At 38.3% G+C, this 26,649-nt stretch overlaps 3 protein-coding genes across 10 annotated transcripts; 2 read left to right on the forward strand and 1 right to left on the reverse strand.

Moving 5' to 3' along the window:
- Positions 1-1,142: 1,142 nt before the first annotated feature.
- LOC138622485 (interferon-induced very large GTPase 1-like) lies at positions 1,143-16,084 on the forward strand. 6 transcript variants are annotated; one of them, XM_069701322.1, is made up of 7 exons: positions 1,143-1,411; positions 2,007-2,048; positions 3,158-3,249; positions 3,383-3,958; positions 4,777-4,836; positions 7,107-7,166; positions 10,398-16,084. In XM_069701322.1, exons 3-7 carry the CDS (start codon positions 3,168-3,170, stop codon positions 15,224-15,226), a joined length of 5,607 nt encoding a protein of 1,868 aa, XP_069557423.1. In that variant the 5' UTR covers positions 1,143-1,411; positions 2,007-2,048; positions 3,158-3,167; the 3' UTR covers positions 15,227-16,084. The 6 variants fall into 6 exon arrangements, with proteins under 6 accessions (XP_069557423.1, XP_069557424.1, XP_069557425.1 ...); XM_069701323.1 differs by lacking the exon at positions 2,007-2,048; XM_069701324.1 differs by lacking the exon at positions 7,107-7,166 and having other exon boundaries at positions 1,145-1,411.
- A 48-nt stretch (positions 16,085-16,132) lies between these two features.
- LOC138622503 (galectin-2-like) lies at positions 16,133-17,308 on the reverse strand. Its single transcript, XM_069701363.1, has 3 exons — positions 17,192-17,308; positions 16,787-16,958; positions 16,133-16,565 (listed from the first exon to the last, which is right to left on the reverse strand). The coding sequence occupies exons 1-3, from the start codon at positions 17,299-17,301 to the stop codon at positions 16,419-16,421; spliced, it is 429 nt and encodes a 142-aa protein (XP_069557464.1). The 5' UTR covers positions 17,302-17,308; the 3' UTR covers positions 16,133-16,418.
- Positions 17,309-19,242: 1,934 nt separating this feature from the next.
- pick1 (protein interacting with prkca 1) lies at positions 19,243-26,624 on the forward strand. 3 transcript variants are annotated; one of them, XM_069701301.1, is made up of 13 exons: positions 19,243-19,361; positions 19,576-19,634; positions 19,815-19,926; positions 20,888-21,016; positions 21,924-21,990; positions 22,136-22,225; positions 22,318-22,371; positions 22,547-22,609; positions 23,006-23,139; positions 23,673-23,765; positions 23,878-23,928; positions 24,402-24,546; positions 24,942-26,624. In XM_069701301.1, exons 2-13 carry the CDS (start codon positions 19,594-19,596, stop codon positions 25,205-25,207), a joined length of 1,245 nt encoding a protein of 414 aa, XP_069557402.1. In that variant the 5' UTR covers positions 19,243-19,361; positions 19,576-19,593; the 3' UTR covers positions 25,208-26,624. The 3 variants fall into 3 exon arrangements, with proteins under 3 accessions (XP_069557402.1, XP_069557401.1, XP_069557403.1); XM_069701302.1 differs by lacking the exon at positions 19,243-19,361 and adding an exon at positions 19,416-19,489; XM_069701300.1 differs by lacking the exon at positions 19,243-19,361 and having other exon boundaries at positions 19,402-19,634.
- The last annotated feature ends 25 nt before the right edge of the window (positions 26,625-26,649 follow it).

Genomic DNA, 26,649 nt, shown 5'->3' on the forward strand with positions numbered 1-26,649 from the left:
GCCTGCGCTGGTTTTCTTCGGGTACTTCGGCTTCCAGATGCGCATGTTAGGTTAATTGGTGATTCTAAATTGGCTGTAGGTGTGAATGGGAATGGTTGTCTGTTTTTGTCTGTGTTGGCCCTGTGATGGACTGGACACCTGTCCAGGGTTTACATCGCCTTCACCCAAAGTCAGCAGGGATAGGCTCCAGACTTCCTGTGAGTCTGTTCAGGAAAAAGTATAGATAATGGATGGATACATGAGTAGAGGAGAGTATAAAGTGGCATGAAACAGAAATACTGGCATATTTTTCTCTCTGTACTTACTTTGTACAACAGCGGGGACAGATACAACATGACCTGATGTGAAAAAGTGTAACGACAGTATTTTTTTATCTGTACATTAGTCGACCGGTCAAACTCTGAACTGAGCTACTCAGCTTTGCTGGGAACATTTATTTGACATGTATATGCAGGTAATTATAAAACGGTGTATAGTAATTTTGCAAATGCAAATGGTAGTTTTGTTAGATTCCAATCATCACCTAAATTAAAAATCTGATGTCAGTCAGGTTAATGCAAACTTTTACTGGTCAATCTTTTTTATGTGACAGCAGGATGGATGTGTGTGTGTGTGTGTGTGTGTGTGTGTGTGTGTGTGTGTGTGTGTGTGTGTGTGTGTGTGTGTGTGTGTGTGTGTGTGTGTGTGTGTGTGTGTGTGTGTGTGTGTGTGTGTGTGTGTGTGTGTGTGTGTGTGTGTGTGTGTGTGCTTTAACTTAAGACTTTGTTTATTTACATTTGTTGAATATCTTGCACCACTGGTTTTGACCAACATAACAATAACTGGAGGGTTATTAGCAGCACAGTTCAGTGAAAAGGCTCCATAAAAGGAAAGAGGAACTAAATCTCAGGTTTTTGGTTTTACTTTAAAACTTACATCAGGACCAGTTGAAATTGAAACTAAAACCTTGAAACCATATCAATCCCTCTTCCTTTTTTGGACTAACACGAGTTAAATATTATTGGATTTCCTGGTAGATATTTGGAAGGTATTTGTAATCAAACTCTCGGCAGCTGCTGCGTCACAGACTGGTCAGGGCTTACAGTGGTACTGCTTGTTTGGATGTTTTCAATAGGCCTATTCTCTGTTTTCTTGTAAGTCACGAGGCCTCCGGGAAACAGAGTTCTCAAAGTTTCACTTTCAGTTTTAACATCACTGATTTATAAGTAATGTGCAGGCAGAGTTTTGCAGCCGCTTAGACCTGACAGATGACATCAGATCTGTTAAAGTCATGTGGGAGGGGTTTGTGAAGTACAGTTAGTTATCTAACGGTCTCTGCTCTCTATATATATCTGAGGCGGACTGGGGGGATTTGTGATACTGCAGCCACATCTGCAAAAACAGGCAGAGCTGAAGAAATACGCATCAAATGGTAAGTTTATATAATAATCTTATTGTGTTTTCGCTTACAGACTTAAATCTGCTAAATCTGATCATGTACAGTATCTGAAAGTGACCTCTTTTATTTTTTACCAACCTCATTTTCCTACTTTGATATTTCCTCTAAGTCTTGGCTGCTTTGACTTCTTTGGAGGATGTTCTTTTAGTGCATGCACACACATTTACTTTGTTCTGCCTATTTAATGATCCATTTATTTTAGTTTCGTGTGACTTGTGGTGAACAGGAAAAACACGTCATGCAGGGACACTCCCCTTCTCTTAGAAAATGATTATTTAACAGCAAGACTCTAAGAAGTACAACTTTTGCTTGAGCTCTGGTTGTCTAAATGGGGTGTGTCAATGCAAGTAAACAGAAAACTTTCCTTGACCTTTTCTGCCAAATGCTCTTAAATACACTGCACATGTTTCATATGGACTTTGTCACATTGTCCTGTTGCGTCTCCTCACGTGGAATAGACAGAAGAAAAAAAAAAAAAGGAAAACTCAACAACTTTTCAGATTATGTTTGCAACATTTCACCACTATCAATAAAATCTTTACCTTCGTGTTTTCTTTGTGGACAATAGAGAGCTGCATTCGTCCGGGTCAAATTAACTCTCAAACAAAAGGTGCGTAGTCCTATAATGAAAAATGTATCCATTTTTTTTTTCAAACCTCGTCATCCAACTTGATTCCAACTTATTGACACTGGTTTTACACTTTTTTAAAAAATTATTATTATTTATGGTCAATAGACCTCATTTTAATTAAATTTGTACTCATTTTTGAGTAAACAAAAAGTGAAAATTGGTCATTATTTTTATTTAATTAATTTCTTAATGGATTATCACAGACTGGTGTGTGTCATATTTTAGTCCGAATTTGTTTTTTAAACCATTTCATATTTTCCGATGCCAGCAAATAGTCACACCTGTTGTCCTCCTGTTGTCAAAACTGACCGTCTGTTTTTTAGTGCTTGTAAGGCATAATGGAAAATTTATCACAAATTTTTGTGTCAGACCTCGTCAGCCAACTTCATTCCAACTCACTGACACTGGTTTTACACTTTATATTTTAAATTATTCCTCATTAGACCTCCTTTCTTCTAAAATTATAATGCATTTTTGAGTAAAAAAGAAGCCAAAATTGTGTATTATTTTTAGGATAAATGAGATCAAAGGAAATTTCTTGATGGAATATCACTGTCTGGTACCTGTCATAGTTTTGTAAAAAAAATGTTTTGAAACCAATTCAAATTTATGAATCTGAAACGGTCTGGTTTGATATTTTATTTTACATAAGATATATATTATCGGCCAATTCTGTGGCACATTTTGTTAGACAACATCATTCCAACTCAACACAACTAATTTTCACACACCTCGTGTGCGAGTGTGTGTATGTGTGTGTGTGTGTGTGTGTGTGTGGGAAAGGAAAAGCAAAGACCAGTTAGGACAGCTGCACACATGTGGAGCTTTGAATGTGTGTGTGTGTGTGTGTGTGTGTGTGTGTGTGTGTGTGTGTGTGTGTGTGTGTGTGTGTGTGTGTGTGTGTGTGTGTGTGTGTGTGTGTGTGTGTGTGTGTGTGTGTGTGTGTGTGTCTAAAATCAAAACATTTTATGTGTTAGATATACTTTTTGTTATTTTATCAAATAATTTGAATGGTGATGTGAATTTGCAGTTTTGAAATATTGTTTCATTTTTGTGAATTACTTTGTTTTATGACTGCAAACATGAAGAGCCGATAAGATGGAGTGTGATCCAGTAGAAGACCCCCATGAACCTCAACACTCAGTCACCAAGTCAGCTTCAGCTGCAAGCAATAACACAGGTAATATTTTAATTAGGAACACTAACATGGATTTTATGGATTATATTTCAGTTGTTCATTTCTGCAAACTCTGCACCACTTTAACATTGACATTTTAATGTTTAATCTACTGATGTTGTTTTGTTTGTTTCAGTGATGCCTGAGCTCACGCTTTTGTTAACTGGTGACAGAAATTCCATAGAGATCGGAACAAAAAACATCTTACTTAACCATGACGAGCAAACAAATGTGGAACAATTTTCAGCCAAACTGTATGATTTGTGTGGTCGGCACATCTCTGTCATTAACATGCTTGGTCATCCAAACATTGACAGAGTCCCATTAAATCAGGGAATTCATGCCTTTCTCTTACTGGTACCATATGGACAGCACAACAGTCATTACAAATCAAGAGTGCAGTGGTTAGAAAAAACTTTTGGGAGAGGATTTCTCTCTTATGTAATGACAGTTGTAACTCATGAGTCAAATGAAAAATGTGAAGGTGCCCTGGCAGACCTGAAAGCTAATAGCAGTTTTGCTGAAAAAAGATACCACACATGTACAAGAACTATGACGGATGAAAAAGAGATCGTATCTCTGTTGGAAAAAATTGACGTCATGGTCTCTGAAAACGATCACCAGAGCTACAGTAGACTGACGTCTGTTCAAAATAAAGATCAGAAAGAACACCTGGACCACAACTCCTACAAAGAAGAAAGAGTTGGGACAGGTGAGATTATAATTTTATAACTTTTATTTCTAATACATCGAAGCTTTGATGCATTAGAAATGAGGTTATTTCAACCCTTAACTTTTGGGTTTTCCAAACACAAATCTGTGGAGCTAAATTCCTGGCAAAACTTAACAGACAAAACATATTCAACAAAAATTCCCTTACGATTCACTAACAAACACAATATAGTTAAAACACCTTAAACAAACTAATGCTTTTATTGATAATACAAAAAGTCTGAATCAAACAAATACACATCATATTCTAATAGACCGTACTTAAGAAAGAAATGTACCATGTCTTATAAGTATAAAAAAACAAAAACATCTCATGACTTCTGGCACAATTTTACTTTCATCATTGTATTGAGGATCTTCTCCCAAATGTTTTGAGTAATTTGCCCTCTACAACAGCAGGCGGCGCTGTGACTCAATTTAATGTACTTCTGCCCAGACCCATGTAAATACATCTCAAATAGTATTTTTCTTTTTGGCTTACATTGACAAATGACCTATTTTTTATTTTTATTTATTTTTTCATAAGGACTTGATAAAACCACTAACCACAGATGAACATTATGCCCAATGATGAAAAAAACTATAAATCAGTTAAATACCTTAATTGTTACATACCTCCAGTGGTTCAGCAAACAAAAAGACTAAGATCTTTCAAATTCGTTCATTCTGGCCTGAAAGGGGTGATATTGTGTCTTTGCAAGAAATAAATTTAAGAAAGAAAAGTTAGATATTAATTTTATATATTGAATATATTGCAAGATTCTCAGTCAATTTACTGTTATTTTTTAAAACCTGCAGAAGAAGAAATGGAGATTTCAACTGAAGTCACGTCTGGACCATCTGAGACCAAGGGCAAAGGTAAGCTTTTAATTAAGAATTCAATTGTGCAGCAACACATAACCCAATTATTTTGACCATTTTCTACATTGTTTAACTACTGAAGTGATGAAATAACACGTGTGGAATAACAGTGAAAGTAAAAAATATGTTTTAAATTTGATATTCTTCAGTATAGTAGCCCGATTTTGCTTTGATAACAGCTTCACACACTCTTCATTCTTTGGACGAGCTAAATAAGTTCATCACCTGGAGCTTTTCCAACAGTCTTGAAGGAGGTCCCACATGTGCTGAGAGACACCCATGTCTATTCTCATGGGAAACCCCAACCTTGTCCTATGTGAAAACCACGGGATTACACATGAAACCAATGGGATTATATGTGAAAATTGATGTGGAACCAATGTGTATTCCCCTGTGAAACACATATAGTTATCAATGGGAAACCTTTTGGATTACATGTGAAACCCTGTTAAGCTCTAACGTAGTGTACTCAAATGCAGACACACTATGAAGGCAGGAAAGCAGTTCACTGTGTTTACTACAAAACAGAGCAGATTAATCAGATGAAGAGGTAATGAGGAAGACTCTGAAAACCTGCTGAATATCACAAACACAGAGAAAAGGAGAGAGAGAGCGAGCTGCTCTCAGGGAGACCTGAGGTTACTGCAGGTCAGATAATGTTCCAGTGGCAGATAGATAGATAGATAGATAGATAGATAGATAGATAGATAGATAGATAGATAGATAGATAGATAGATAGATAGATAGATAGATAGATAGATAGATAGATAGATAGATAGATAGATAGATAGATGGATAGATGGATAGATGGATAGATAGATAGATAGATAGATAGATAGATAGATAGATAGATAGATAGATAGATAGATAGATAGATAGATAGATAGATAGATAGATAGATAGATAGATAGATAGATAGATAGATAGATAGATAGATAGATAGATAGATAGATAGATAGATAGATAGATAGATAGATAGATAGATAGATAGATAGATAGATAGATAGATAGATAGATAGATAGATAGATAGATAGATAGATAGATAGATAGATAGATAGATAGATAGATAGATAGATAGATAGATAGATAGATAGATAGATAGATAGATAGATAGATAGATAGATAGATAGATAGATAGATAGATAGATAGATAGATAGATAGATAGATAGATAGATAGATAGATAGATAGATAGATAGATAGATAGATAGATAGATAGATAGATAGATAGATAGATAGATAGACAGACAGACAGACAGACAGACAGACAGACAGACAGGCAGACAGGCAGGCAGGCAGGCAGGCAGGCAGGCAGGCAGGCAGGCAGGCAGATAGACAGACAGACAGACAGATAGATAGACAGATAGACAGATAGACAGACAGACAGACACTTTATTAATCCCTCAGAGGGAAATTTTTATTAGATGCAACAAACTCAGAATTAAGTGAAACCCATGAGATTACATGTAAAACACATATATTCCCATATGAAACACACGCCTTTACCTGTGAAACGCATGAGACTACATATCAAATTCATGAGATTACATTTTAAAACCATCAAACCGTGACAAAATCAAATAAAACGAACATGTGATACGAATCAAGTTTCATTAACTTGATTCATTAACAAACACAATATAGTTAAAACACCTTAAACAAACTAATGCTTTTATTGATAATACAAAAAGTATGAATCAAACAAACACACATCTTATTCTAATAGAACGTACTTAAGAAATATACCATGTCTTATAAATATTAAAAAAACAAAAACATCTCATGACTTCTGGCACAATTTTACTTTCATCATTGTAATGAGGATCTTCTCACAAATGTTTCGAGTAATTTAACCTCTACAACAGCAGGCGGCGCTGTGACTCAATTTAATGTACCTCTGCCCAGACCCGTTTAAATACATCTCAAATAGTAATTTTATATTTGGCTTACATTGACAAATGACCTATTCTGTTATTTAATATTTTTTTTATAAGGACTTGATAAAACCACTAACCACAGATAAACATTATGCCCAATGATGAAAAAAACTGTAAATCAGTTAAATACCTTAATTGTTACATACCTCCTGTGCATCAGCAAACAAAAAGACTAAGATCTTTCAAATTACTTCACTCTGGCCTGAAAGGGGTGATATTGTATCTTTGCAAGAAATACATTAAAGAAAGAAAACTAAGATATTAATTTTATATATTGAATATATTGCAAGATTCTCAGTCAATTCACTGTTATTTTTTTAAAACCTGCAGAAGAAGAAATACAGATTTCAACTGAAGTCACGTCTGAACAATCTGAGACCAAGGGCAAAGGTAAGATGTTAATTAAGAATTGAATTGTGCAGCAACACATAACCCAATTATTTTGACCATTTTCTACATTGTTTAACTACTGAAGCGATGAAATTACACGTAAGTAATAACATAGTGAAAGTAAATAATATATTTTAAATTTGATATTCTTCAGTATAGTAGCCCGATTTTGCTTTGATAACAGCTTCGCACACTATTCATTCTTTGGACGAGCTAAATAAGTTCATCACCTGGAGCTTTTCCAACAGTCTTGAAGGAGGACACCCATGTCTATTCTCATGGGAAACCCCAACCTTGTCCTATGTGAAAACCATCGGATTACGCATGAAATCAATGGGATTATACGTGAAAATTGATGTGGAACCAATGTGTATTCCCCTGTGAAACACATATAGTTATCAATGGGAAACCTTTTGGATTACATGTGAAACCCTGTTAAGCTCTAGAGTAGTGAGCTCAAATGCAGACACACTATGAAGGCAGGAAAGCAGTTCACTGCGTTTACTACAAAACAGAGCAGATTAATCGGATGAAGAGGTAATGAGAATATTATGGAACCTTTGTGTTTGTCATTGGAGCACCGAATGGTGTGAAAGCTCCATTGAAATGTAAGGAATTATTCTTATTCCGCGTTATTATTATTATTATTATTCTACGTAAACAACTGCTCTCCAAAACTCATGAAAGCGAGTTGGCGTGGCTAAATGTTAAAAGTAAGTTGTTAAAAGAAGTTGTTTTCGTCGACTGGTGGTGTGGCGGCCATTTTGAGGGTCTCAATGGCTGTAAATCTTGTGTACATGGACGGACCTTCTCCAAACTTTACATGTATGATAACAGCTTGAAGACATGTGCATGGTAATTGTTGGTCACAGTGATAGTGCCCCCTGGTGGCAACAGGAAATGTCACTTTTTAAACCTTCACATGCTACATGGAGCTGGTTGATCAGATCCACGTCAAATCAGGTCAGAATAGTGTTAAGATGTTGATAATGACATATCGAGAAGTGAATGCGTTTTTGTCAAAGGGCGTCGCCATAGCAATGCATCAAACTTTTATGTTCCGCCATGACACAGGAAGTTGACGTTGACGGTCAAAAGATGCTTGAAACCTCCATCACACATCCATCCAGCGTGGTGAGACAATACATCTGATATGTCTTTTGTGAGTGGACGTATCCAAATGGCTCACTAGCGCCCACTAAACTGCAGCCCCGGCACCTAGTTTCACCGACATGCACAAAATTCGGTGGAAATGTGTATCACATGGCGATGTACAAGAAAGTCTCCTGGCACCATGACCTCAATTTAACAGGAAGTCCACCATTTTGAATTTAGTCGCCATTTTTGTCGATTTCCACGTGTTGTATTTTAACGAACTCCTACTACAGATTTTGTCGGACCAATTTGCATTTTGTCTGTCCTGTCTTAACACCTGGGAGATGAAAAGTTATCAAAAGAATTTGTTTTCGGCGAACGGTGTGCCCGTATATGGAACAATATGTACATATTCTGATCCTCCTCAAACATTTCATGTTTGATAACAGTCCCGCCCTGAAGACACCTGTATGGTAATATTTGCTGAGTCATAACACCCCCTGCTGGCAACTGGAAAATAAATATTTCATACTTTCCCATGCTTCATCGAGGTAGTTGATCACATCAACATCAAATCGGGTCAGAATAACCTTAAAACATTGATGATGATATATTGAGAAGTCAGCTTTTTTGCGAAAGGGAGTCGCCAGGGTGATGCGGCAAAGTTACATTTTTCACTTAGACACAGGAAGTTGATGTATAAGGTCCAGGAATGCTTCAAACCTCACGAAACTTTGCACATAAATCAGACATGCTAAACTCCACGGACCCGCTGGCTCATCAACATTTAGCATACGAGGGTTCACATATCACTGCTTGTTGCTCATGTTATTGTACTTGTTGAGAATATGTTTGTGAAAAGTTGCAATATTTGTGACACATTACATGTGATGACATGTTTTCCACATGGTACCACATACAACAACGTGGGGAAAAATCTTCCCACATAGTTTCCCCATGTTATCATATTTTGCTACATAACGTGTCCTACATGTGATCACGTGTCTCATGTGGAAAACATGGCTTATGTGATTTTGTTTATGGGTTAGTTGAGCAGTTCTTGCCATAATATGAATATGGATTAGTACAGTAGTTGAGCAGGTCTATTTTGCTGTTTACAAACTTTTGCATTCAGTAAGAAGACAAAATATTTCACCAGTGAACTTTTGAAAAGGTTCAGCTGTTAACTGAAAACTTCCAGGTGACAAACTCATGAAGCTTGTTAAGACACTTCCATTAGTAGTGTAAAGCTGTCAGCAAGATAAACAGTACTTTGAGTCAATGTGAAACAAATTTTGGTTTGTTCATACATTTTCATTCATTACTCAGTTTCATACTGTTATTTTATAGTTGGATGTTTTCATTATTGTTCTAAATCTGGGGTGTCCAAACTACAGCCCGTAGTCGTGGTCGATTTTTAATTGGGCCGCAGCAAATTCTAAAAATATAATGGAATATGGCCCACACATGAATGAACGATAACTTTCGCATTACAGAGGAGCTGCTTGATCTTAGGAGTCTAAAGGGCACAACAACGGGTAAGGACATTTTCAAAGCTACGTCAGATGCAATTGATAATATGGAACTTAAAGTGGTTAAATCCCCGCGCTGCCCGCAATAAAATGTGCAAACTTCCTGCTAAAAGGGGGAATTAGTGTCTGTGATCAAATCTCTTGTGAACGAGTTCAGTCAGCGTTTCCGAGACTTTCCTGTAATTGAGAACGATAATGTAACAGGCCAGGGATTGACCGGCCAGTAGATGAGGAACAGAAGAACTTTATTTTAGCCCAGATACTAAAATTCAGCACACTCCATTACTGCAGGACCTGCTCACTATTTGTCTCAAAACATTACATTGACTTTCACGTGCACTGAACACAAATCAGAGGTCCTTCCATTAATGCCCAACTCATGTCACTCATGGTGCCTACTATGAACGTTCGAACGAATGCTGGGCATTCTGGGAAACACCGCTACAATATCAAGCTGTTCTCGACTCCCCTATATGCAAGTTAAAAATATATTACACAGTATTCATGTGTTGAAAAGCCCAATTACTGAATAAATTCAGTCAATTAAAGTTGATAACATTTTTCTGTCCCTCTGGTAAACTGGAATATCATTGCTGTTCTGCAGGTACCGTCGATGTGGAGAAAGAAATTGAAACACTGCTCAGCAGACTTCACCTTCAAGACAAACTTCAACAGAAGCTGTCACCAGCTGACTTTCTTAAAATAGGTCCACCTGTAAAACCGAGCAATGACACGTGTGAGAAAGAACTAGCCTATACTTTTCTTCAGACGTTATTGGCGTTAGACTACAGAGCTAGACATATCCTTGTAAAACAGGAGAGTCCTGAGGTCAGCCATCCACAGTCTGCTCCGGTGTCTGACAGCACTGACACAGATGATGACTTAGATGAATTTTTTAACACAGATGAAGACTCTGATCAATCAAAACAAACCCATGCACATCCAATGGATGTTCAAATGGCAGTATTTCACTGCTCAGACAGCTTTCTCAAGCAGGACATGGTTAAAAAGTTGTCACAGTGTCAGTACGCCTTACCTTTGCTTGTTCCTGACCCAGTCACAATGGATATTGAGTGTCCTCTTTGGACATTGAGACAAATAATAAAAACGTGGAAGGTAACTGAAATCAAGGATAAAGACACCATCACCATGAAGAGTATGCCAATCTGCAAAGCTGAAACACCCATGGTGTCATTTTTCCGCCTGGGTTCACTGTCTCAGTCTAAATCTCATCTCATGAACTCTTTGATCAATGACACTCACAGTACCTTCTTCCACAGAAACTGTAAAGGTAGCACCAAATCTCGCCATTTGATGGATGGTGTCGCAGAGATTGCCTGGTACTTTCCTGCTGGAAACCCCAATGACTCCTTCACCGACTGCATTGCCTTCTGTAATCTTCACGGTGATGCTCTAATGACTGAAAAGCAGCGTGAAATACTGATCGATAAATCTTCAGTCAATGTTGTTTTTGTGCCAACTCTGGGAAGAACACAGAAAAGCACTGCAGTCCTCTCAGCCCTTCACAAGTCTCCAAAGCCTCTTATTATTCTCGTTGCTGATAAGGATTGTGGTGCAGTTGAGAAGAAACCAGGGAAATACATTGTGGGTCTAAAAGAAAGAAGCCAGTCAGATGTTGCTGAAGAACTGAAAATGATTATTAAAAAGACTTTGTCTGGACCACACACATCGTTCCAGCTTGAATCTATGTCCAAGGTCTCTGGAGTCAGAGTGGATGAAGATGACCCAGTCTGCCAAAAGGGGAAATCTGCAGCAATGGAAATATTGAATTTGCTTCAGGGGATGGACATCTCAAAGATCAAAGAAAAGTTTCTCCCTTGTCAAGGCAATCTGTGGCATGAGTGGTGCAGAATAAAGAAAGAACTGTATCACCTCCAAGGAAACATTGAGAAGGAGAAAAGTCAGAAGGAACAGGAACTGACGCAAATACGACAAGAACAATGCTCTGTTTCCCACACCAACCTGATGAAGTCATTCACTGAAAGCCTCTTGTCTCTGCCATCAACAGACAAAGAGTACTTCCTGAAATGGATGCAGATCTTAATAGATGCCCTCTCCACAGATGATCTCGCTTCAATTCTACAAAGATATGATGAAAAGTGGTCTGAAGTCGTGTCTCTGAAGAACAAGCATGACAAATCTCCTCTGTTAGACAGGAAACAAAATGAGCTTGAACAAATATCAAAAGAACTACAGTCAGCAACGTTTGGCTTGGAGCACATCTTTAGAGAAATGGGACAAATCTATGAAGCCCATAAATCTCAAAAGAAACAAACACACAACAGGCAGACCGACTGGTCAAAATACCCTGAGCTGGCTGCAGATCTGATGATATCAGGACACCCGATGGAGCTGATGGATGGTGATGCAGGTTACGCCCCTTTAACTTGGATCTCTAGTGTTCTGGAGGAGGTTATCAGGAAACTTGGTGACCAGACAGTTTTTGTGTTGTCAGTTTTGGGCGTACAAAGCAGTGGAAAGTCAACAATGCTGAATGCCATGTTTGGGTTGCAGTTTGCAGTGAGTGCTGGCAGGTGCACCAAGGGTGCCTTTATGCAGCTGATCAAGGTGTCAGAGGAAATCAGGAACGACTTGAAGTTGAAGTTTGACTATTTTCTAGTGGTGGACACTGAAGGACTGCGAGCTCTTGAGTTGGCCGGTAACACCACTACTCACCACGATAATGAACTGGCAACATTTGTTGTTGGCCTGGGAAACATGACACTGATCAACATCTTTGGTGAGAATCCAGCTGAGATGCAAGATGTCCTGCAGATTGTTGTTCAGGCTTTCATGAGGATGAAGAAAGTTAAACTTTCTCCGAGTTGTGTGTTTGTTCACCAGAACGTTTCAGATATTGGAGCTGCAGAGAAAAACATGGATGGAAAGAGACGCCTGCAAGAAAAACTGGATGACATGGCTCAACTAGCTGCCAAAGAGGAGGACTGTGATGTCAAGTGCTTCAGTGACGTCATTGCATTTGATGTGCAAAAAGATGTGAAATACTTTGCCCAGCTTTGGGAGGGAAGTCCACCGATGGCTCCTCCAAATCCACGTTACAGTGAGAATGTCCAAGAACTGAAGCACATCATCCTCTCCAAGGCTTCACAGTCATCCGGGATCACACTCTCATATTTTAAAAGCAAAATTCAGGACCTGTGGAACGCCCTGATGAATGAACAATTTGTTTTCAGCTTCAAAAACACACTGGAAATTGCAGTGTACAGAAAACTTGAGGTCCAGTACGCGACCTGGACCTGGACCCTGAGGAGCAACATGCTGACCATTGAGAACCAGCTTTATACCAGAATAGAAAATGGAAAACTGGACAGGGTTGAGAACAGTTATCTCTTTACAGAAATGAGCAAAACATTTGAAGAAATCAAAAAGGATATGAATCTCTACTTTGAGGATAAGAGAGACAAAGACATGCTGGTTCAATGGAGAGGCCGATTTGAACAGAAAATTAAAGAGTTCCATGAGGAACAGGTGAAAGGAGTGAAAAAAACACTGGATGAAGTTATCCAGCAGAAGAAAGCTCGTAAAGAGCTAGATGATAAGAAGACAGAGTTTGAGAACAAGCTGCTGCAGAAGAGCAAAGAGCTCGCTCATAGCTTAAAAGACAAAGCAAAAGAGGAGGAACTTAAAAGTCAGTTCAACACTGTTTGGGGGGAGTTGGTCAGTGAATTATCTGCAGGTATAAAACCCATTGAGGACATCAACCTGGAGGAAGATCAGAAAAGTGTCCTTAATGAGCTTGGTTTTGAGTGGGGTCTTATAAAGGGATGCAAAGACAGTAACAGATACCATGTCTTGTCAAAAGTGGGGCACTACTCTGATTATGTGAACCAAAAGAAGCAGCGAGATCTCTCTGAGGAGAGCCACCAGTCTCATGAGAGTAAAAAGGAAAACAAGGACACTGGCAAACAAGGAACAAATGTATTCAAAAGTGCATTCAATTATTTTAAACAAGTGACTGGAATTGTCCCAACAACCCAACAGAAAGGGAGCAGTGACTTATCACATGAACAACATGAACAGATCCGATCCTTCATCAGTCAAGTTGAACAACAATCCCTCAAAAAAATTCAGACCAAACCTGTAGCAACAAGAGGCTACAGATCAACTTACTTGCAAGAAATGGCCCAAAATGTTCAAACGAAGGTGACAGAGTTTGAATCACAAAAGCCATACGCACTGAGGAAGGAGTTTACAGTTGATCTCTCGCTGTATGTTTTTGACAGGGCAGGAAGATGGCTTTCCCAGTCTCACAAGACATACAGAAAGAACAACGATGCACGTACTTATTCAGAAAGCAAGAAAGATCAGTATTACAGCATTTTTAGAAGCTTCTGGAAAGGAAACTCATCTGCTGCCGTTTTTGGAGAAATGATCTGTGAAAATCTGAAGGTGTCCGCTGTGGAGGCTGTCTGTAACAAGACTGCTATTGATCTCACTGGAGAGATGAGGTGTAGTTTCCCAGCATTCAGTGGGAACAGGTTGAACTTGGAGAAACATGTGTTGAAGTCACTTGCAGAGAAGGAGGACTTCAAGAGTTTCATCACCTACATCCAAGATCCAAGGAGTCAAGCAGAGTATTTTATAAAAGATGAAGTACACAAGTACATGTTCAAAGAACAGAGTCATAAAGCAAAGAACATACTCAAGAAAAATGTGGATGACATCAGTGAGCTTGTCAGTCAAGCTTTATTTACTGCAACACAGGAAGTCAAAACCCAAAAAGGAGGCACAGACATGTGGATGGAGCAATTTTCCAGTTTGCTAAAAGACAAGCTGACACTTGACACCATTTCTTGTCAAAATTTCCGTGACATAAACAATTTTGACTTTCTTAAAGAAGAGATAGAGAAAGGCCTTGTACCCATCAAAACAGAGATGAGCCGCCTCTCCCTGGATAAGATGAAGGACTTTAGGCTGCAACCTGATCAGATCCTCATCGATCAGCTGTGTAGATGCTGCTGGGTAACGTGTCCATTCTGTGCAGCTGTGTGCACAAACACCCTGGAAGATCACAGCCCTGATGACCACAACGTCCCCTTCCATCGATCAGGCTCAGTCAAGGGTTTTCACTACAGAAACACAGTGGAAATGTCCGTTAACTTCTGCACAACAGACGTTGCAAGTGATAACAGTTTTTACCCTGATGGAGTGTCAGAAGTCTCCGTTCCTTTCAAGCAGTACCGTACTGCTGGACCAAGGTTTGCTAACTGGAGAATTACCCCTGATGAGTCCAAACTGACATATTGGACATGGTTTGTGTGTCGATTTCAACAAGAACTGGAAAATTACTATGGTCGGAAATTCGAGGGCAGAGGAGAAATTCCCAGTCAGTGGAGAACACACACTAAACAACAAGCGATTGAAAGTCTGGATGAAACGTACTCAGAGTAGACTGTTACTGTAGTGAGTCGACACCGGAACAACTGCTGAAAATCACAATTTCTTTTACGTGATTATTCAGAAATTAAAATCCTATAAACAGCACTCATATACTTTTACTGATTTTATCATCAAATGTAGACAGTCAGTAAATCATTACAAAATACAGGGTTGACTGATGTACAGAATCATCTTCGCATTATTCAAATGAACGACAGAGAAACAGGAGCACACTGGAACAATGATCATATAGAGAATGAAGGGAGTCATCAAATTGAAGATGATATGTGTCATTGACGAAGTACTTCACCAAGGTTTTCATGAAGGAGCAGCAATCTGTTGTTTGTTGTTTATTTTTAAGGATGAAGAAAGTGGATTTATGAAGTTTTTGCATGTGAGGGTGGATGTTAAATTTCATTTAATCAAAATATGTACAATTTAAAGGTACACGAGCATAAAAAGAGTTTATATTGTGTGTTCAAGAGACATGTGATCACAAATTACAGATTTTTTTTTGCATGGTGTGAGATATAATTCTTTGTTTTAATCTGTTTGAACTGATTTAAGAATTAGTCGAGCAAATATTGTTTTGTTTTTGCATGTTAAAGTATCTTCATTTAAAGTTGAAATGACAAAGAAAGTAGCTGAAAAACTGTAACAAGCATATTTCATGTTACTGAAGTATTTCAACTGTAATCTATTAATCTCATTTTAATCAGCCTGTAATTATATTATATTCTCACCAGCTGAAGTTGAGTTTTAATGCACACAAGGACAGTTGTATGACTACAGCGTGTTCTCGTCACGATGCTGACCTCTCATGTTATTCACAGCAATAATGATTCAATAAAAATCACGACTTCATATCCACCGAGGGACCAGGTTTCTTTGCATTTCTGCTGCTCTCACATAATGATACTGTTTATGAGTATGTAATGTTTGTGTTACTGTTTGTGGGAAATACATTTCAAAGCCAAGCTTAGGGTGCAACCCTTCAAAGATAACAAAACATGATCATTTGAATTTAAACATTTAATATTATTTTCGTCAACAGTATATTTTAATTAAAGATACATTTTCTAAGTACGGAGGATCGACATCTCTTCATGATTCATATTTCTTACAATCACTGGCCACGTGTCAAAGTCTTCTCTATAATCACACTGTTAAACTCAGCATACATGTGTCACAGACGCTGTGTCTCTCAGCAGATCTTGAAGCCCGTCATTTTGAAGTCCCCTGTGACTCGGATGTAGCTGATGACGTCCATTCCAACACGGTTGGGAAACTGGACTTCCTGTCCATCAGGAAGCTCCACTTCAAACACGTCTCCAGCCATCTTAAACACAATCTAAAATAGATGAGATGGTAATAAGTAAAACTTTACGACAGAAACCCAAACTCAACCCGAACTATCTGAATGGCAACAAATAACCAGAAGTGAGTAAGAAAATTATTATATTGCGTGATTGATTTTTAATATAAAAAACAAAACCAAAATCATATCCAAGCCTTTTTATAACACTTTTGACAACATGCATGTCTTCAGTTTCTTTGCCTAGATTCTCTCACCTTGACATCACTGCCCCTCTGTAGGGGGTTGTGTATTTCTCGTTTCTCATCGCCCCAACAACCATCACTCTTTGAGTTGCAGACGAGGACAGCTCCATCGGCGTCGTCATGGAAACGAGGGTTAAAGTGCAGAGCCAGGTCGTCTGCATCACAGCCGAGATCGATCTGGAATCTGAGTGGATCAGAGGTCATACAACTGCATTCATAACATCAAGTGTTTACAGAGTTAGGAACATCACACGGATTCATTCTCTTACATATCGTCATGTAAAAGTGAAAGTCCACATTTTTCTACATTTTCTTTTTTTTTTATTACTGTAGAAATAACTGATTAGATGTCTTTTTTAAAATTTATTTGGTTAAGTAGCTAATATAAAATAAGAGTAATGTGTTTGGTTAGCTTACCTCTCAGCATCATGCAGAACTACCCCTTTTATTTTCAGCTTATCTCCAGGTTTCAGATCCACATTCTTCAGTTCAAGTTGCTGAGACACAGTTTCAAACAATTTAATCATAAAATGCTGTTAATCATAAGAGGCATCACCTTAAAACTATTCTATTCAGTAAAGATCTCTGTCCAACATCTATAATTTAACTACTACCATCTAATAAGCTATGCATTGGATCAAATGATATTATTATGAATGGGCTTGGGTCTCTTGAATATTTACCTTCAAAAAATGTGAAAAAGTTCAATTGTTTTGGAACTATGAGAGTTAGAGTATCAGCAGATGTCCTCTTGAGCTACGACACAATGATCAGGAAAAATGGGTCACAATCAAAACGGTACAACACAGTAACTTAAGGTGAAATACTTTTCTGTCAGGTAACCATAAATATTGTCTTTAGTGTGTGGTGACATCGTAACAACACTGTAAATACAGTTCATTCAATAAAAAGTTGGACAAATATTTGATCGGAAAATGCATTTAAAAATGTATCATTTATGTTGTATTGGTGAAGCTCGGTCTTAATAGCTTATCTAATTAGTTCTTGTAGCGATCATCACCATAGACAAGCTCATTCTCTCCATGGGTCTTTTGGCACAGTTACACTTACAAACAAACCTCCATTCAAAGTCTGCTAAAAATTAAACATTTGGTGTTTGCCCTGATTTATCTCACAGTACTTTGTCCTCCCTCCACTGATTGCACCGACATCTTCCTTCATTTCCCTTCACTGCACTATCTGCAACGCCTGATTACAAAAAAAAGATTGCCAAGATTGGATGGATGGATACACATCTAAACTATGAACCTGGTTTGTACCTTCAGTTTCTGTGTAAATTCTACACAAATGGGTGTGGCCCATTTTAGCTGACTATAATGGGCCAGTATCTAAAATGGACTTTTTTCACAGATATCAATGTCTGTATTAAAATTTTGTCTTTTTTGTTTGAAAGGGTGTGTAAAAATATTGTTAAAACATATTTTGTATTATTGGAAACCTTAATCACAATAATTCCTGTATCATCCTTATTAGTGATGAGTGAAATTTCCTGTTGGAGTCTCTGACCAAATGATTTTGTTGACATACTTCATTTAAATATATATATATATATATATATACAATAACTCACCTCTGGCAAAATCCATCACACAACAATAGCACTGTTGTCTGTGTTTCTTGGTTGTTTGTATATAATATATATAGATATATACTGTACTGTATATACTGTGCATTTTATATTTTATATTTTTTTTATTGCTATTTTATTGCTTTTTATTATTATATTATTATCTTATTGCTTCCTGTATGCTGCTGTAGTGAAAAATTTTCCCCTTGGGGATTAATAAAGTAACTACCTAACCTAACCTAACCTAACCCACTGTTGTGGCAACAGTACAAGATCAATTATTGTGATTGGCTGAAACATTTTAATGCTCTATGAGGCTCCAACCTTATTTGTCTGAACTCACCCTATTGTTAGAGCAGGCGACATTTTGTAAGTTAAGAGGGGTCTTCAAGACTTTAGTCACTACACTGGAGTGAACTACTGCACTCATAGTCAACCAGTCTCTTACAGCAAATCCTGTTGTTCGAGAACATTTTTATGTTTGATTTGTATGCTTCATCATTTAAAATGAAATAAAAACACGATTAATATTCAAATGTAGGCCACCGTTTTTGGTCACAATCATTTTGGACGCTTTGATGATTAATATTGTGGTAGTTTGAAAAGCTCAATACACTGCAGGTTCTCACTGTGACCACGGGGGGGCAGTAAACCGCATGATTAAAAAGCATCTTGTTAAAAGCTTTTTCTCCAAAGTATTGCATTGACTGTTTATTGGCTGATAGCAAAGACTGTATGACTGCAGTCTGTATACATTTTATTTATAGACTATGGAGTTGAGATTTCTGAATTGTGGCCACCACAACTTCCGTCTTGTTGTCGGAAGTGACGACACAAAGTAAACAAGCCCTTTCATTAGTTCCTGAAGTTGACATAATTGCAAATAAAGGGGGCGATTTATTGATTTATATATATATTTTTTTTTTAAAAGATATTTGGACTTTTATGCACATACTTAGTGACGCCTGTGTGACGACCTCGTGCGACGTCTAATAAAAGGTAAATTGTTTCCGGCCCGTTGACGTTTCTGAACGGACGACATTTGCTAAAGCACCCGCCAGCAGCTAGCAGCTAAGAAGAAGCACACTTCTTACGTCATCGGTAGTTTATTGAGAGAAAGCTGTCAGGTTGGATGTTTTTGTTTTTTTGTGTGTGCGTGTCTTCCCTAAAGATGCAGTCAAACATAATTTCACGTCGTGTGCTTCAATCACAGGAGTGAGTCGGTCCTGCGATGTTCACAGACATGGACTATGAATTGGAGGAGGACAAGCTGTGAGTTACTATTCATGTTTTATTTGATATTATGGTTAAAAAAAAAAAAAATTAGATCACAAGTCCTTTAAACAGTCGCTAATAGAGTGTATTTCCTGATTTGAATTTCGCTCTCAGTCCCAGGTGAGCTCGATGCTGCACGGCTCGGTGTGTCACATTATGTCGTGTATATATGTACAGGGGGATCCCGACAGTACCTGGCACTGTGAGTCTGAAGAAAGATGCAAACAATCTCATCGGCATCAGCATTGGTGGTGGAGCACAGTACTGCCCGTGCCTCTACATCGTCCAGGTAGGCACACCGTATTTAGTTTATATTTTTGTTTGTTTAACAATCTTGTCATCCGGGAGCAGATGTTTCCGTCGGTTTTCACGTTTTATGATGAGAACCAGAGGTGAAATGTAACTAAGTACATTTACTTGAGTATTAAGTCAATGTGCTTTACTTGAGTTTTTCCATTTTATGCAACTTTATACTTCCGCTCCCTTAAATCTGGTACTTTTTTAGGCCACTACATTTTTCATCACGACTGTACATACTAGTTACTTTCAAGATTACCATTTTTCATACGCTCTCTGTCCAGTGAAAAACAAGTACCTCAAATGTTGTGATTTTGATTTGAATTTTTATGGTAAACTGAGAGATGAAATGTTCCTTTGTGGGTTCGTTTTGTTTTACGCTACGTCATTTATAGAAAAATACATCACAAAGCTGAAAACAGAAGTGTTTTTTCTGACCTTGTTGAGATTCATTGTTCTCAGAACAGAAACGACACACATGATGATCTTATAGAATATGATGCATTACTGTAGATTAAACTAACCAACATAAAGTAGTGAAAATCAGCACAACCTTAAATAACTACAGCAGGAAAAGGCAAATTAAAGCAGCGGTAATATAAAAATATTATATGAAATATGTTAACTGATAAGAAGCATTTACTGCACAATGAGTACTTTTACTTTTAATACTTTCAAGTACATTTTGCTGATATTACTTACATACTTTGAATAAGTAATGTTTTTAACTTGTAGTAGAGTATTTTCACAGTGTTGTATTTGTGCTTTTACTGAAGTGAAGTACCTGAATACTTCTTCCACCACTGATATGAACATACATCATGTCTCAGTTTGTGCCGTTGTTAAGAGTGAAACTGAACCGATAAAACTCCACTTGGTGAAGTCAGAAGAAGAAATCTTTTTCCCCTTTTGTCATGTGTACCTTTTTAATTGAGGCTGCTGTTCCCTCGCAGGTTTTTGATAACACGTCAGCAGCTCTGGATGGGACGCTGGCGGCAGGCGATGAGATCACAGGAGTGAACGGGAAACCAGTGAAGGGAAAAACTAAGGTGGAGGTGGCCAAGATGATTCAAGCAGTCCAGGTACACACAGGCTGTGAGAGAGATATCACACTCCACTGTTATTAATGGCTCTGAACAATATGAGATTATGATCGGACGGCTTTCCATTCACTCCTCCTGCAGTCCTGTAGACACACAGACCGGTTTCATGCAGTCTTCTCGATTAGTGATCAAATCAGTTAAACTCCAGCTGCTTGTCAAATGCAACTCTGCTTCGTCGCAGGAAAACACAATTTGTTCGAATCATTTTCACACCATCACATTGTGTGTAAATCTACTTTTGGTCTGACAACTGGAAGTAAGAACAATTCAACTCAATAAACTTCACTTTTGCTGAACTAAATCAAGAACCTAAGAACTTAAATGAGAAATAGTTGTAAGGAGTAAAAGATAACTCACTTTTTTTATGCCTGGCTGTGGCTGCCGTGTTATCAGTCAATAGTGCAACAGTTAACGGGTTGTGGCTGCAGACCCACCGTCGGACTGTGGAGAAGAGGGACGTTACCGGCCTGTCAAGTGGCACTAAAGAGGTCCGGACAAAAGCCCACAGCGTTCGGCGTAACGTCACCAATGCAGACTGGCTGTGTTGTTTTTGGCATCTTTTGTTCACGCCCAGAAAAATTCCATGACTTCCGGCATGGCCGAATAAAGACGGGGCTCGGTGTGGGAATTAAAGGATTATATTGTGTTGCCGTTCTCCTTTCACTGCAAACACCTCATGTGATTTTCACCCTCGGCACCATGAAGTTTTCACATTATTCATTTTACCACATGTCTCAGAAATGGTGTTTTTAATCATACATTTTAACTTCTGTGAAATTCAGTTGACTCAGAAAGAGTTTTATTCTTGAGGTTGTCTTCTTTTTAGTTTATCATTATATTACAGTTTGTTAGTTTAACTGTGTATCTCTTGGTTATCTTTTGACAGGGAGAAGCAGTAATCCACTACAACAAACTGCAGGCTGACCCAAAACAGGGAAAGTCTCTGGATATAGGTATCTCTTCCACTATTCACATCCACGTGCTCACTTTTAGTACCGGTCTATTGTTTTCAATCACTTTCTGTGAATTATGTATTGTAACGTTATTGCATTCTTACATGATCACAACTCTTATTCAGTGTTATTTTGTGTGTTTCAGTGCTGAAAAAAGTCAAACATCGCCTCGTGGAGAATATGAGTTCAGGCACAGCAGACGCTCTGGGACTCAGTAGAGCTATTCTATGCAACGGTAAGATTATTATTATTATTATGATCATTGCAGGTTTATTGGTATAGATGGATTTTAAAGCTCTATGTGTGTAACCTGGTTTACCTTCACAGATGGACTGGTCAAAAGACTGGAGGAGCTGGAGAAAACAGCAGAGCTCTACAAAGGTGAAGAATGACTAAAGTCTAAAAAAAAAGGTCGTGGTTAAACTAAACTGTTGTAGTTTAGTGTGATAATTCAGAATTTACATTGTTAATCTGTTGTTCTGATCAGATACGCTGTGTTCAGGTGACTTCCTGTTTGGTCAAAACAACTCCTCATCACTCCTCTGTTTGCTTGCAGGGCTGATGGAGCACACGAAGAGGCTGCTCCGAGCTTTCTTTGAGCTTTCTCAAACTCACAGAGGTCAGTTGCTGTAAACCTACAGAGGTCAGACATGATACACCTCAGACTTTGAATAGCTAAAGACAAAAACACAAAACAGATCAACTGAGTAGATCTCAGCTTCAGTGTCGAATATAGTTTTATGGAAAGTTTGGCCGCTGACATATTCACTGCATAAGCTGGAATCTCTTTGACATCCTTTTATAACCTTCTCTTGCTTTCGAGGCATCGGTTACCTCATCATCAGACCCTCGGTCATTTGTTAAGAGAAGACAATTTATTTTTCATTTTTTATGTTCTCCAAAAAATTGGCTGTGCGTGATCAAACAAAGACGACATCCCTCCAGTTGTCTCAGAGGTTGGAAAGCCTTTGCGTCCAACTGTATCTGACGGGTATCCGATGATGTGCCTTTTCAGCGTTCGGCGATGTTTTCTCCGTCATTGGCGTGCGAGAGCCTCAGGCTGCAGCCAGCGAGGCGTTTGTGAAGTTTGCTGATGCTCACCGCAACATTGAGAAATACGGTATTCAGCTTCTGAAGACCATCAAGCCTGTAAGTACAGATTTAACTTTGAATCGTCGTGAAATCACTGAAAACACCATTTTTTTTATTTTTTTTTTTATTTCAAAGTCGGAGAGGAAACATGAATTTAAAGGTTTTAGGGGGATTTATTGGCAGAAATGCAATATAATATTCATAATCATGTTTTTTTATCATGTTAGTGTAAAATCACTTTGAGTTGTTGTGTTTTCTGCATTCACTTTGAAGCTAAAAAATTGCATCTCCGAAAAAGACGTTTGTGAAGGAGGGTGTCAGTTTCATGGTAAAAGTTTCCATTCACAGAAGAAATTATTAATGTTTAAGTCAACAATGCCGACAATTTCAAAAAAGATGGGGAAAAAATGGTCAGTATTCTCAGTCTCTTTATATTTTTTACCAGAGTGATTTTTGACTTTTAACGTGCAACCATCTTTTTATGAGGCAGCATTTTGGTTCAATTCAGTTTTATCAAACCTCATGAATAGAAAAAAAAACACAATTTCTTTTGTTAAGATGTCACTAACCAATCATATCTTGTTGTGCAGATGCTCCACGATCTGAACACGTACCTTCACAAGGCCATACCAGACACAAAGCTCACCATCCGCAAGTACCTGGATGTGAAGTTTGAATATCTGGTGAGTCCACAGCCGTGTGTTCCTCTGCTTTGCTCAATGACTCGACATAATGTCGTCAGCAGGTTGACTGTCAGTCATCAGAATAACAGCATGAATTATTTTTGTCTTTTAGTCGTACTGCCTGAAGGTGAAGGAAATGGATGATGAAGAATACAGCAGTATTGTGAGTCGCCATTTGATTTCTGGGATGAGCTTTTTGAACTTTCTAAAACACAAACGGAAAGGAAAACATTTGGCATCATGCTTGCAACCACTGACTTTGTTTGATAATTTAACCTTTAATAATATTTAACCTGTTGAAAACTACTGAATCATGTTCAGATTGGTCCATAATCCTCTTATAAAGGATCTAGCCTGCTCGGTCTGCTGTACAGTAATAGTTGTGACTCTTGGCTCATCCATTCATGCCAGTTGATGCTATGTGTACACTCTCTGTGGTGGCCCACATTATTTCGAGCAGAAAAGAGAAGACCCTCGATGTTATTGACAGACAGTCACTAATCACGGCTTTGATTTATGTATTTTGGAGCCAATACTACAAAACTGTTAAGAGCTGTAAAAAAAAAAAAGGAAGAAAAGAGGGGTTTTTTGCACTCGCATCACATGAACCTGTGAGCACTGCGCTTCTTCCCACAGGCAATGGGAGAGCCTCTGTATCGTGTCAGCACTGGGAACTACGAGTACCGTTTGGTGCTGCGGTGTCGGCAGGAGGCTCGCGCCCGCTTCGCCAAAATGAGGAAGGACGTTCTGGAGAAGATAGAGCTGCTGGATCAGAAACATGGTCTGTTCTGGTTGTTTTCTCCAACACACAGAAACTGACGCTGGTTATACACCCGCATCTGATCAGTTTCTCTCCATTCACAAAAACAGAACAATGTGACTTCATGTGTTGTTTAATCAACCATCCAGCCATGTCAGGATGTATTAAGCTGCAGGTCTAGATCAGGTTGTCTTTGATGTTTCTATATACATTTTAAAGAAGACCTATTATGCTTAGTTCCAGTTAGTTTTATTTATTTTTATTTTATTCTTGGAGCCAAGTAGAGAAGCTCTGCAATGATTCATAGTTTTAAACATCATTATTTTTCATGCACTTGCAGCCCCTCAGTTCAGCCTCTGTGACCTGTGACCCTCACCCTTCATTGAGCGGTATCCTCCTCTGTTCTTCACCTACAGTTCAGGACATTGTGTTCCAGCTGCAGCGCTTTGTCTCCGGCATGTCCCATTACTATGACGAGTGCTACGCCATCCTGAAGGAGGCGGATGTCTTCCCCATCGAGGTGGACCTCTCCCGCACCATGATCAACTACAGCAGCCAGTCGTTCTCCTACACAGAAGACGAAGAGGAGGAGGAGGAGGAGGAGGGAGGAGGAGGCGGAGAGGACGGAGGAAGCGGCAGACAAGCAGAGAACGGCGCAGAGAAACTGGTTGATGATGAATGAGAGAGAGAGTGTAGTAACATCACTTGCATTTAATGTGAACGCAACCACCAAGCAATGATGTCAGCAGTGAAATATACAGCAGCAGCTGAAACGTTAACACGGTCGTCACAGGTGAATACGACTTAAAACAGCTGCTACAATAGAAGCTGCATGTTGATTTTGTTTGGTGATTTTTTTTTTTTTTTTTTTGGGTGATTCCTTGAAATCAACAGCTTTGTGGTTATTTTACGACATCATTTACCTTTGCAAGTTTTGACTCAGCTGTCTCTTTAAAAACAACTTTCTATTTTTTAAAGTCACCATCGTGTGACATACGGTCATTCCTGAATGAGAAAAAGGGGACTTTGTTTTTAATGCTGCAGAGTAGAATCTATAAGCGTATGAGGTGTGCCTTCTTTGCTCTTTGTATGATGAACTCTAATGGGTCTGGGCTGTTTTGTCAGTGTGCATAATATGTAGTCTTATTGCTTAATATTTATTTTTCCTTTCTTTTTTTTTTCTTTTTTACAAACTTTGCTGCTCCTTTCGGAGAGGGATTTACTGTATTTAGCTACCTGAAAAGTTTTCTCGTGGTACATTTAAGTGTCACAACACAGACCATTTCTCAGTGCAACATACAACTCACTAATGAAACAGGAGGATAATTATACAAAATGTCAAGGTGTTGTTGAAGATGGATCCTACATGAAGTGTTGTTACATGCAGCTGTTACACACATGCGTGTTTTCTTCTCCTCTGCCTATTTTAAGTTGCTTTACAGGTGACGGCACGCATTTACAGCAGCATCCAGATGCAGAAAGCTTTAACAAGAGTATTTTTCAGTTGTTTTTATATATATATATATATATATTCACTCATATCCCAATCAATACAATGCTTTTTTCATTCCAGCTGTGTCCTTACAGCTGTGCGGTTCAAGTCAACAACACAGCCTTGCAGGGCTTCACCGTGCTATGAACACTACATGTAAATAAGTTTGGAAAAAGGGGAGGAAAGTAATTTTTCATGTCATTTTCACTTTACTGTATTTATTCTTTTGGTCAAAATATATTTAAGAGTTTAATTGACCAGATTTATTCTTAATGATGGTGAATTTAATGATTGCCTTGTGGTAACCAATATAAACATCCACTGGGGGGCAGTGTTTCTCCAGATCCCACTGCAGGAACGGGTGCATGTGTTGAATTAAAATATCTTTGTTTGTGTGTTGTTTAGTTTTTCTGAAGAACTGGAACGTAATTGAAGGGACCTACTGTATGATTTTCTTTTCTTTTGCACAGGTTAGTTCATAAAAAACAACATTTCCCTGCAGTTCACGCAGATTTATTTGGCCCGAAGCTGACTATGGTATCCTTAAAATGGCCTAAGTAACAGTTGGTTTGCACCATAAATAAAAAACATTAAATTCATACAACTAGTTAAAGTGTTTGACTTATTTTAGA

The sequence above is a fragment of the Brachyistius frenatus genome, unplaced genomic scaffold (assembly GCF_029030835.1).
Source record: "Brachyistius frenatus isolate BFR_SWC_R1_liver_20210118 unplaced genomic scaffold, ASM2903083v1 Contig_36, whole genome shotgun sequence".
NCBI lineage: Eukaryota > Metazoa > Chordata > Actinopteri > Embiotocidae > Brachyistius > Brachyistius frenatus.

What these genes read in the sequence shown, in the direction of transcription:
- LOC138622485 (XM_069701322.1), top strand. Translation starts at nt 3,168, where the DNA reads ATGGAGTGTGATCCAGTAGAAGACCCCCATGAACCTCAACACTCAGTC. An exon ending in ATCTGAGACCAAGGGCAAAG is followed by an intron (nt 4,837 to 7,106) that starts GTAAGCTTTTAA and finishes TAAAACCTGCAG; the next exon opens with AAGAAGAAATACAGATTTCA. An exon ending in ATCTGAGACCAAGGGCAAAG is followed by an intron (nt 7,167 to 10,397) that starts GTAAGATGTTAA and finishes GCTGTTCTGCAG; the next exon opens with GTACCGTCGATGTGGAGAAA.
- LOC138622503 (XM_069701363.1), bottom strand. Translation starts at nt 17,301, where the DNA reads ATGATTAAATTGTTTGAAACTGTGTCTCAGCAACTTGAACTGAAGAAT. An exon ending in GTTCTGCATGATGCTGAGAG is followed by an intron (nt 16,959 to 17,191) that starts GTAAGCTAACCA and finishes TGATCCACTCAG; the next exon opens with ATTCCAGATCGATCTCGGCT. An exon ending in AGAGGGGCAGTGATGTCAAG is followed by an intron (nt 16,566 to 16,786) that starts GTGAGAGAATCT and finishes CATCTATTTTAG; the next exon opens with ATTGTGTTTAAGATGGCTGG.
- pick1 (XM_069701301.1), top strand. Translation starts at nt 19,594, where the DNA reads ATGTTCACAGACATGGACTATGAATTGGAGGAGGACAAGCT. An exon ending in AGATGATTCAAGCAGTCCAG is followed by an intron (nt 21,017 to 21,923) that starts GTACACACAGGC and finishes ATCTTTTGACAG; the next exon opens with GGAGAAGCAGTAATCCACTA. An exon ending in TTCTGAAGACCATCAAGCCT is followed by an intron (nt 23,140 to 23,672) that starts GTAAGTACAGAT and finishes CTTGTTGTGCAG; the next exon opens with ATGCTCCACGATCTGAACAC.